Source organism: Myiozetetes cayanensis, unplaced genomic scaffold (assembly GCF_022539395.1).
Source record: "Myiozetetes cayanensis isolate MyiCay16 unplaced genomic scaffold, myiCay2020 scf97, whole genome shotgun sequence".
NCBI classification, from domain to species: Eukaryota; Metazoa; Chordata; class Aves; order Passeriformes; family Tyrannidae; genus Myiozetetes; species Myiozetetes cayanensis.
Genome location: NW_026088263.1, coordinates 87,835 through 99,872, shown reverse-complemented (window position 1 = coordinate 99,872; position 12,038 = coordinate 87,835). Strand labels below are relative to the sequence as shown.

The following is a 12,038-nucleotide window of genomic DNA, read 5'->3' as shown; positions in this document are numbered from 1 at the left end:
TCATGCATCAACTTCTTCCAGTGTAAACTCTTCCACAAGCAGCGCAGGGGTCTTCTCACCCCAACAAACTTCTGCAAGGTAGCAGGGATTATTTTTTAGTCTTTACCCTGCTGAAGGGAGAGAGCAAAAGGGGGGAAGAAGCAACACCCCCCCCGCCTTCACACTTTACTTCTCTTGCTGCAGCTTCAGCTGCCAGCTTTGACCTTGGAGGCTCCGTTATCTCTTGCTGGAATTCTTCCACAGCGGTTTCTCGTCCAAGCAATTAGTCTTTTTCTAAAGTTTTTTTTTCTTCACTCTCTTACAAAAGAGAAGGGGGGCTTCAGTGCTACACTTACCCCCCGGCCCAAGTCGGGGGAGGAGGGGGCCTTACCCCCACCTGGGGCTTACCGCCTATCTCCTACATGGTTGCCTGATTTCAACTGCAACACAAACCTTCTTTTCTGTTTTCTTAAAGATGTAATTAGCAAAGGCGTTACTGAGAGTTTTAATTGGCTTCTTGTCTGGAACTTCACCTGGACAAAACCATTCTCAGCCCTAGGAACTGGCCAGCTAGGCAAAACCACAACAGTCACTTATATATCTCAACAGTGTACTTCATAGGCGAAATGTATAGATGACTGGGGAAAGTGCGGACTACAACTGAGTCTGAGGATTCCTGTACTTGTCCCTGTACTTACACTACAGTTATGTTATAAAAAAGTAAGCACCTTGACTCTTCAACGCATTTTTTTCTGTTCTTTCCCCACCAAATCTGTATACATCTTGGATTTCTGCTCTGCCTTGAACATTCTTGGACTTCACCTGCCTCTGCAGTCTGCCAGTTCTGCCCCAAACATGCCATGACAAGTGCAGCCTTTTCTGTAGATCTCTTTACTCCACTCTACTGGCACTGGTTTTCCCATTCTTAATACATTCTTTTTTCTTTTTGCCCTGCCAGGTTCTAGGCTGTGTACTCAATCCTCCTCTTTCTCAATTCCCTGCTGCTTTCACTGGTTGGCACATTTCCTAGATTTCTTCCCATCTCTAAATTTTAGCACATCTTTCAGCCTTCCTCACTGGGGGTGACTCTGGACAGTTCACTTACTGGAGCCTGTCTTTTGGCATTCAGCCTTTTCTCTATCTCTTCTGCAGTTATTAAGTGCAATACCAGCACACTCTGATGTTTTATGGGCCAGAAGCACAACGTTAGATTCCTGTGTGTCTCTCGGTTTTCGTTTAACTTTGTGTTTTTACATGATGTGTACTCCCACTTGTCAGTGTCTTGGTCTGGTCACTGATAATCCTCCTTGGACTGTTTTGTAAATACTATCTCTTTTTCTCTCAAATATTTCTTGAGACTCGTTTCTCTAAAGATAAATTAAGATAAATTAAGAAGTTAGTGTAGGCACAGTAGCCATTTCACTGTGAATGTGTCACGTTCAGCTCCACGCTAGTCACCATTTGTGGCTGTGGTCTCCTCTGCAGATGAGCCCCCAATATGAAATTTTCACTGCTTAAGTGATATTTTGCATCAGCTTTGTTTGTAGGAGATTATGCAAGACTCAGACACTAAAAAAGAAAGAAACCTCTGTTCTGTTTCAAAGAAAATGAAAAATTCATGACATTTGACTGGTTCTATTTGGGTACATAATTTTACCCTCAGATATGCAGATATTTAGGTAACCTTTACCTGTGTAATGATTTGAGAACCTATAGGTTGTTGCTGAACAGGCAAGTGAATGAATTTACTTGGGAAATCTAACCTTGCAGACATGCATGCTTAAAGGAATGTTACTTTAAGGTTCAAATTACGCTAAGCTATGAATTTCAGTTCCTAATATATTTAATATCCAATGCGATGAGAGGTGTAGAGGCATGTAAGGTAATCTGTCATAATTTCAGTTAATAGGATTTCTGCTTATGGATGGAATTAAATGTATATTTCCATATAAGGAAAGATGAGAGGCAAGAGCAGTACTAAAGAAAAAAATTTCAGTAATTTGGGACATACTTGCCTGTCTTCAAAATCTCTTAAAACTGTTACTCTTGTTGATATTAGCTGCTCCTGACTTACTGACTTTTGTTGACACGTTCCATCTCCTTTCCTAAATCACCTGGACTACTTTCTATGGTGTATTTTCAAAGGAAATTATTTTGAACCTCAAACAGTAAGTTTCTTAGAGCTAAGAAATTTTAACTCAAGTATTCTGATTTTCTTTGGATCCTTACAGTAACCAATGGTGTGAGCTAACTACAATATGGACCTATCAAGTATTGATAATTTCTGTAAAAGCAGTCAGTTTACATTTATTATAAGAACTTGTCTGTTTTGTTTCTTTTTAAACCCACAGATGTATTTAGTGATTTTTCCAGAGGGGACTCGTTACAATCCAGAAATACCAAAAGTCATTGCAGATAGTCAATCATTTGCTGAAAAGGAAGGTAAGCAAAAAAAGTTTTGAAATAATTCTTAGTTAAAGTGTGAATATATATTATATAAAATTGTTATACAATCTGAAGATAATCTCACCTTAACTGAACTGTAAAGACAGCCTAATTGGTATTTAAAGGGTTAAAATAGCATAAACTAGTCTTTCTCTTACCATAAAATAAGATTATAGTAGCTTATATAGAGATATTTCATGCATTTCGCAATGTGCAAGAGTAATAATATTCCAGAAGGCTCTCCATAGTTTCTGCCTATATCTATGTATTTACGTATTTTCTCCTTCAAGGTTGTAGGAATTACCTACATTGAATCAGGGCTGTTCCACCTATGATACTGTAGCTCCAATTACAGTTATTAGCCAACATAAAGAGTATTTTGGATAGAAATTGTTGTGCGTTAAAAGAAAAAGTCTTCCATCACTTCATTTTTAATTAGTCTTAATACTCCTGTGGCGTTTTCATTTTCTTCCTCTCTCACCTTCCAGTCTCAAACTTCTTTTGGTTGAACTTTATTCTGAAGTCGCTTTGGTTGTTGGCGTTGTCTCTATAACCACAGATGGAATTAGTTCCTCTTTGGAAAGGCTTGCAAAAAGCCAAGGGTCCCAAGCTTTTTCATATTTTCTCACATCGTATGCACAATACATGTAAACTTTAAAGTCCAACATGTTTGGTGAACATATTTCCTGGTTTTGTTTTTTCCTGTTGACCAAAAGCGAAATAATTCACTCTGAAGGTAAACAAAGCATAACAAATAGGTCTGGGAAATTCATTCCTGTGACACACTGAAATGAATTCACAAGTCTGTGAATCAGCCTGTTGATATCATCAAGTTATTAAGTATTGTTAGCTCTTCTCCAAAAGGATACATGCTTTTCTTCTTCTCCTTGGGAAGAATGGAATTTGTTTGCGTGTATGAGCAGGAGAGCTTAAGTCATTGCTTCAGTTTCCTGTCGGAAATGAAAGTCAAATGTTTCATTTAGCTTGGCAGTTCTTTGAGAGTTTGGGGGGAGGTGGTGTTTGGTAGGGATTTTTTTCCACTCCTCCTTTCTCAGGGAAAAGATTTTTATTGCTATTACTTTAATTCACCTCTTAGTTATGTCTCTGCAGTCTGCAACACAGTAAAACCCTGCTTCTGTGCTTTCAGAGCACCTGTTTGCTTCTTCTAGTGCTCTTCTCTCCAGTATTGGTCTGTTTTTACTTTGTAAGGATTACTCCTTTTAAAAACTTCCATGACAAATAGTTATTAAAAAAGAAACATCTCCAATTCTAGTGCAGAATCCTCTAGATCTGCTTTTCCTCACTGCACAGTTATTTTATGGTTGGTCTTATTGTTATGTGGAGAAAATGGGAAGCAGTCTGCACGGAACCCTGCTCCCTGCATGTTCACACAAAGGTAGAAACTCCCTTGAACTGGAGCACCCCTCATACAAGTGTGCTGAGAAGCAGGATGGCTGACACCGAGAGCTGCTCCCGAACTGTTCTGAAGGCTGAGCCACGAGGCCCATACCAGTGCAAGGCACATACCTGTACCAGGGGAGCTGTGAGGGTGGGGAATTCCACATGGCAGCTGACAGGACGTGATGACAGCTCCCCAGGGTCCCACCATGCTACTTGTGCAGCACTGCTGGTACTGGCCTGCATCTTCCACCCAGCCACCCCAGTGCCACCACAGTCCTGGCTGGATGCTCTGGCTGCAGTCTGGGAGCCGTGACCTCACCAGTTGGTCACTGCATGCCGTGATGGTTGTGCTCCCTGTGAGCATGTGAGACTGTTATGTGATACTACTCAGCTGAACTAAAAACACATGATTCCACACTTGTCTGAAAGATCCTGGAGGCTTTTTATTTCCTACAGTTTTAGGAAGCGTAGTAATGCCCAGTAGTTCTGTCAGTCGGAGGAATGAGGACATACTGTAACTTACAGTTTAAAACTGCACTTCGTTCTTCATGGGGATATAGCGAAGTCTCATAATTTAGTCTTGTCATCTTAGTATTTAGTTACAGAGCACAGTGCTTTAGGTTTGGCTTTACAAACATGTAGGGGACTTTTTTTGTTTTATACCTTGGAATGTAAACTTTATAACGATTTTTCCTACACTTTTGCCCAATTTTATGTTGAAAAAACAGTGCAAGTGTAATATTGGAAAAAGTGGTTTAATTAAGAAGGATTAAACTTGAAACTGATGATAAAACCGGAGCTATTATACCCAAAGACAACAAAACTATTCCTAGAGCACAGAGCACAAGCATAACTCATGTTTATCATGCTGTCTGAAATACTGTTTTTTACATTAGTGTGTGTATGTATTTTATTAGTTTTGCAGAGAGGAAGTATAAAAAGTTTTTGTGGGGTTTGTGTTTACTTTTACTGTCCATGAGCTGGATCCTCATCTAGAGTAAAGTTAGGCATAATTTTCATTGAGTTAGGCATAATTTTTGGGCTGAACGTAATTACCTGCTCTTAGTGGGACCATTTGATGAGCTGCATCTCATATCTTGATGGTCTTTTTATGTAAACACCAGTTTTGGACACAGTTACTGACTCTTTACGGTTGGTCACTGGACCAGTTCAACAAAAAGAAATGTAAGATAAATTTTAAAAATAAGTGAGATTGACATACAACAGAATATTTTGACATTGCTGGTTTCAACTATTATGTCTTTCCTCATTGGTATGAATATATAAATAAATCTTATCTGTCTGTGAATAGGATGGCAAGATACCCAACAGCAAAAGAATTTTCAGGTGCTTGCGGTCACCCTTGAAAGAGAGGCAACTTTTAAAAATGCTGATAATTCATGTTACAGATTGTTTTGCTGTAGGATTCGAGTTCTACACAAGACCTTGAGTCCTAGCAAGAATAGGTGATTTCTCTCTTTCTGAAACACAAGGAAATCAAATACACAGGGTAGGTCCAGTAGATGTAGGTAGATCTGGATGATTAAGTTGAGGCTGAAGGCCATAAAGCACAGAGAAACTTCTAGAGAAGGAGTAGAACTGTACTATTTTTAGAAAGAAATAAAGGATACTGTACATTAATAAATTCAATCCATGGCCTGTTTTTTCGAATTTGTCATTAACTGCTTTGCTAAGTTCAAGTTGAATATACTGCCAGGTTTTTGTTTATTAAAACCAAAGAATGCCAAAAATATCTAGAGGTAACATTGATTAGAGTTAGTTAATCCCCTAAATTAGGGTATTAATATATGTGGTTTTCATGTTGCCTGGTTGTCCTCTCCTGGTGGAAAGCAGATGTCTGGGTGAGATGATTCCATGCATTGCTACCAGGATGGGCTCTCTCTTTCAGTATGGTTGACAGCTCCTGTGTTTCTAATGGGACATATTGCAACATTCCCATAATCAGATGTTTCTTCCTCTACTCTCTTGAACGACTAAGAATGTGATGCATTGTGTTTTTGTTCCTTGTCTCCCAAGCTTTTGCTTTCCATATTCCAGTATTTAAGTATATAGACAGTAATCAAATTCACTTTCATTTTCCATTGTGTGGGAGCAGCCAGCTGATGTGATTCCTGTCTTCAAAATCCGATGCAGTCATTCAGTTGACTTACATGTTGGTGACCCTTTCAGGCTCTAATCCATGAGTTTAGGCATCGTAGAAGTGCAGGAATTCTCCCACACTAGTCAGTGGGCTTGAATTGCTGAATAGTATTAATTTGTAGGTGGCACTCATATTTTCATGGGGATTTAACTAATTTTGTCATGATAGAAGTGGTAATTTTTATTGTATCTCTTTCACTCAAAATGTTAATCTTTTAAGCTTTGATCTTTTTAATGGTATTGGACTATAGAACCAAATATCTACAAAACCCCAAAAAATATGTGATTATTAATTTTTGTAGCAGCTTCTGGTATAAAATTTATTCCATTTATATGTACCTATAATATCCATGTGTAGATTTGTAGTGTTTTGTAGTAGTCAGTCATAGAATCATAGAATATGCTAAATTGGAAGGGACCCATCAGGGTCATCGAGTCCAACTCGTGGTCCTGCACAACACACCCCAAACAACCACAAATTTCTTAGGTTTTGTAGAATATGAATTTTACCCAAATGTTAAAAAATGGCTTTTTAAAAATTGAAAATAAATAGAAATAATCCAAAGCCTCCTACTTGTAGTATTAGTAAGTCTTAAAAGTCAAAGCCAAAGGGATCAGAAGCTTGTTAAATTTAACTTGACTTATTTTTGCTGAATGAAGACAAAACAATCTTCCCTGGTAAAAGGCATTTATGGAATTTTGTATTAATGTTTAATTTCTAATGAAGGTCGTTTAATCAAACAAACCTTTTTAGGTATTCATTTATTATCTTCCTTGTTTTTATGCAGAAAAGTTGCTAACGTAAATGTTTTTTTAATGCTAAGTTTGTCTTGACAAATATCGTGCTTTCTGCTAAGATGTTTTTCTGTGCAGGATACGCTTATCTGAGAATTGCTTTTACAGGTCATATGAAAAAGAGGTATTTCAACTGAGCTAATCCAAAATGTTTCCCTTCCAGTTGGCATTAGTTTTAGATTGTATTCTAAAGCAATACAAAGTATTTAATATCCATGAATGTTATTTGGAACTGTCTTCAAAGAAAATAGCTTTTGGTGATATTTTTTTCTATACTTCCATGTAAGCAGGCTTAATCTAAAAGTGCACATTGAGATACAGAAAAGAGAATATAATTTTTAAAAAGAGTGGTGTATGGACCTTGAGTAGCATTTGAGACACCAACCGTTAGGTTAAAGAAAGGGTTTCTGTTATTAAGAGTCATCCTTAAAAATTAAGTTTAGAAAAACAAGAAGCTACACTGTATTTCTCTAGATACCCATGACAGAAGAAAGTGTACCAAGGTGTGGTGTCTCCCATGTCTTGCTGTAGGATGGTTGTACTCTTCCCAAGGAGATGGCTTGCCTTTCCTGTACTTTATTTCATGGTAAAAGAAAAATACTTTTCCCAGGAGCATGCAGTTTTTTAATACTGCCATCAGCTGAGTCCTGTTTATGTAAGTCAATGGAATACAAATGGATGAGCTCTCCCACCATATGTTATTTTATAAGTCTAACTCTGGTTTCAATAAGTAAAACTTCAATCACTGGAGGTGTTCCAGAAAGTTGGTGGGAACTTAGAGTTGGGTGAGTACTTGGGACAGCCCGCATAACTGCAAAGCTTTCAGTCTAATATCATCACTTCATACACATTCACATGAAAAAGGACAGATCTAATTGGTATTGAAATCAGTTTTCAATTTTTAAAGCTTTTCACCCTGGTTCCAGTTTTTGTATTATTTTCAAGTATGTGGTTTTATAAGGAGGAAAAAAACCCTTGGACTAATTCTGACATCCACTTCCAGTGAGCACATAACTTTTGTTGATGAAATGTGGTCATGCTAATGTAATGCATAGGGTATTCTTAATTTAGAGCCGGGGGTTTTGCTGTTTTCATTTAAAAATGTGGTGTGTGCACATCAGGGGTACAAATATGACTGATGAAGTCCAAGACTGAAAATGTAGATGGCCTGCCTGTACTGAACTGCTCTGTGAGGTTTTGACGTGGATGAAGGGAAGAGGAAGAGCAGTCTTCTCCGTAGAGTTGTACTTAGCTGCTATGATATGTAACTTCACCCTGAGAGGTTAGATAAATAATGTTTTGTTTGGTGGCTTTTTAGGTTTTTTTGTTTAGATGTAAAATTCAGTTCTGTAGATGTTAATTATTTGGGCTTTCATATTTGCCAAAGTAATTATTTTATTTCATTCAGATTTCTTGCAGACTTTCTGAGGTAATTCTGCATCTTACTATAGTGAAGTAAATGTATGACATTTGAAGTATCATTGCTTACCATATTTCTTCAAGTTTTTGCTTTTTTTTGTGTGTGTCTGCTTATCAGTCGAGAGTTAGAAAGAGCAAAGCTAGAGCATTTTAAGGTAGAGTATTACATTATTAGTGATATCCAGTTCATTTTCTTTGGCATTTAAAGTAGAATATCATGACCTCAAATACTGTGACGGAGGTTCTAACTTAATATTGCACAACATTAGAAACAGTTTAAGCACAGTGTGTTGTGTGAATTGGATGCAGGCAGCTTGCCAAGGTAACTATACTGTAACTACTTGGATTTAAATTCTGTTATGTTGATTTTAGCAAAGATCGTCAAGTAATTGCAAGAATGGGTGGTAATGTTTTTATAAAACAGATTCTTTAAAAAGATGTGCTGAACTTGTTGCAAGTTTGTCAGTATTTCTGAATAATGAATTATGGACTTTATTGATTTTATTTAGATACATACTCATTTTGTACTTAAATTCTCAAGAGTTCACTGACAGCATGTGGAATAAGAGTGGCTTATTCTACAGTTGCACTTCACAGATTGTCACTGACCATCTTCATCACCATAATTGGTCATGAATTAAAAAAAACTCAGCAGTGAATATTTCGCAGATACCTAAATTAATAATTTGCCTAGAGGACTCAGTTCTCACTGAAGCATGTTTTCCCTTTTTCTTCCTTACAGTAATACTTTGGTTAAGGGAAAGATGAGTTGGGCAGGAAAGGAATGATGGTGTTTTTTAGAATATGTTTGGGAATTTGGCCCAACAAGAGTTGTGTTGAATGTAATGTCAACACTAATAGAGTTGCTGACAGTACACTAGAATATTCAGTGCTTCATTTACAGAGTAAACATTTTGAAACATAACATAATTAGATGTTTGATGTAACAGTTCACAAGCTAAGAAAACACTACCACCGTGTTATGCTTCAAAATATTTACATGATCCATATAACATTTTGCATAGACAGTTATCGCTATTGCCGGTAAAGCATAGAACAATGACTTCAGAAGGAGTGCTAGTAAATACCCTTTTATCTCTCTGTTCAGTCAAGCAGATTCTTAACAAATATTAAGAAATCAAGATAATGATTTATACTGAAATTTTCAACTCTTAAGAATGTTAGAACAGGTTAGAAACTTTCATTATCTTACAGTGATCAGTAGATATTTTCATAATTTTAGATCAAAATATGCTTTGCCCAGCAAGGGACTTCAGTACAAAATCAGGACATAATATGTAATCCTTTGAATTGATTTTGCAAGCAGAAAGATCACATTGCTTTTGTTTAGAAAAATTTCCACATCATCTTTCAGGAACAATAGCACCAGTGGATGGTTCTTTAAAAATTAACTGAAGAGTAAACCAATGAAAAATAGGCTAGAAAGGGAAAAACCAGAGTACTTCTCTGTCTTCTCTGTTGGAAAGATAGATATCCTATAGCAAAATAGTGAAAATTTTTGCACAGTGTGATTTCTTTTAATTTTATTTCTAGAAACCCTTTCAAGTAAGCATAGAAGAGCTGTGTTCAGGCCATGAAAAGGTTTTGGGCTTGGTTTTGTTGGTTTGCTTGTTTTAATTTTGAAAGTTATTGTATATTAAAATTCTGGAAACAGAATCAATTCTATACGTTTGAGCTCAGTGTATTTTTATGTTCTAAAGCGTGCTCTGGTGGAAGTGGTCAACTGGAGCAAAAATGGATATGAAATACTGCTGTTAAGACTTGCAGAGTGATGTTAAACCTGATGCTCTTGAGTCCTTGTCATACCAATCTATATGTTATGGCCTGGAGAAGTTAAAGACAACAGTTGATTTTTCTCACTGTGAATTTGTTACTAGCCAAGTCAGTTGTAATGGGTTGTTCACAGGAAAGCACAGAAGATTTCCTCCTTGGTTTTGATTCTTAGTGCTGTATTTCTCCCCCTTCCTGCTAAGTTTTCTGCTGGGATGGAGAGTAGATTAGGATTCAATATGTTTACTAAATTGATTTGTCCTTGGGAAGTAAAATGCTGGATGAGCATTAGGCGTGCTTAAAATTCTCTGTGCTTATGCCTCACTTGCCAAATCTGTTTCTGATACAGAATTTCAGGAGGTGATGCCTGTGTGTTAAGTATTTCTCAGATAATTTGCTCTTTTTTTAACCTCAGTTGGACACACATAAACAGTAAAGAGAAGTGCTGGTTTGTCACTCATGAGCCACATTTAAACCATTGCTGCTTCTAGACCAGGAGCTGTGAGAAGAGCTCTTTTGTTGAGCAGCCTTCCTCTCCTTAATATCCTTTGGGATTTCTGTTTCATCTTCAGAAGGTGTTCAGTAGAGCATACACGGTGTGTACACATGCACCTTCTCTCAACTGAGAATTGAGATTGAACCTTTTGTGATTTTGAGTGGAGATACCTGCAGTTCCTTGGCATGATGTTCATTTTGTGAATGTAGTCCACTTTCCTTTCAAATACTGTAATTTTTAATTTTTTTCCCCTCTAGGACTTGCTATATTAAAGCATGTGCTGACACCACGTGTGAAGGCAACTCATGTAGCTGTTGACACAATGAAAGACTATCTGGATGCAGTGTATGATGTGACTGTAGCTTATGAAGGTACTGTAGACCACAAAGGGCAAAGGAAGCTGGCACCATCTATGACAGGTGAGTTGATTGATGTCTATTAGACAGGCTACAGCCATATACAGAACTGTTCATATACAGAACCAACCTCAGGTGCTTTGTAATGCTCTGAAGGTAATCTCCACAGTGCTTCAGCCATCTTACCATCATTTAGTAGGCATCATTCTTCTAGGCTTTACCATAGTTACCTGTGACATTCCTGCCCTCTCCTTCCCTTCCCTATCCCAATTCTGAAGTGCTTTTTGAAGTCAAAGTGAACTTGGAGCCATGGGCAGCAGGTGCCATTTACCTTCATGTTTCTTCTAGCACTGGGATTTGGCATTATCCTCAATTCCCTTTGCTGTGCTGTGTATGTGTACAGGTACATATGTACATCAAATTGCTACAATGTGTATTTTTAAAGGAAAATGTGTAGTAGTAGTATTTTATTGGCAGTTTTTCAATTTGCTACACATACCCAGTGACCTTACAAACAGGTAATAGCATTGTATGGAAACAGGCTTAACTTGCTGTAGTATTTAAAACCACCTACAGCACCGCAAGAGAATCAGGTAAATTAGTTTTATGTTCCTTGAGTAATCTAACCAGAAAACAAGTGCTGGGGTTGTTGTAAGGGAAAACTCTGGGACAGAGCACTTCAGGGTTTGCTGTTTATTATGCTTGGTGGATAACTTTTTTTTTCCCTACGTAATTCATTTACCTGCACTCTGCTGGAGGGCCAGACATGATCATTCTTTCTATTTGTGGTTGATGTGTTACTCAGCCATTTCTGTGCCTGACTTTCTGTTGCTAGTTGTCTCAAAGTGGAACTTCTGAGTCTTGCACTACTGATACCAAGTGGCGGGGGGTGGGACCAGGGAAGAAGCCACCGTAGTTCCACAGAGCTGTTCAGAATTTTGAGCGAGGGATCAGTGTTGACTGAGGGACCTGCAGGGTATTTCTTAGCTAACTCCCTACCTCTTGGCTCACCCAGTGTGACTGGGACTTGTTCCTTCTGCTGCTAAAAATAGTTTGTAGTGTGGCTGTTTCCATGTCACTTAATTAGCAGGTGTAACTCCTTGAGTCACATAACTGCTTCCAGGTGCTATGTGATTAGAAATTCTGAAATTGTCTATTTTTACATTTTCACCTTGTTTAGTAGTCTTTTGGATAGG

At 37.7% G+C, this 12,038-nt stretch overlaps 1 protein-coding gene across 1 annotated transcript in view; it reads left to right on the top strand.

Annotated features, from left to right (window-relative positions):
• The window catches only part of AGPAT5 (1-acylglycerol-3-phosphate O-acyltransferase 5), a 55,954-nt gene that overhangs the window by 26,547 nt on the left and 17,369 nt on the right, over positions 1 to 12,038 (top strand). The window contains exons 5-6 of the mRNA XM_050340725.1: positions 2,331 to 2,421; positions 10,744 to 10,905. Coding sequence (XP_050196682.1) covers positions 2,331 to 2,421; positions 10,744 to 10,905 — 253 coding nt within the window. The remainder of the gene's footprint in view (positions 1 to 2,330; positions 2,422 to 10,743; positions 10,906 to 12,038) is intronic.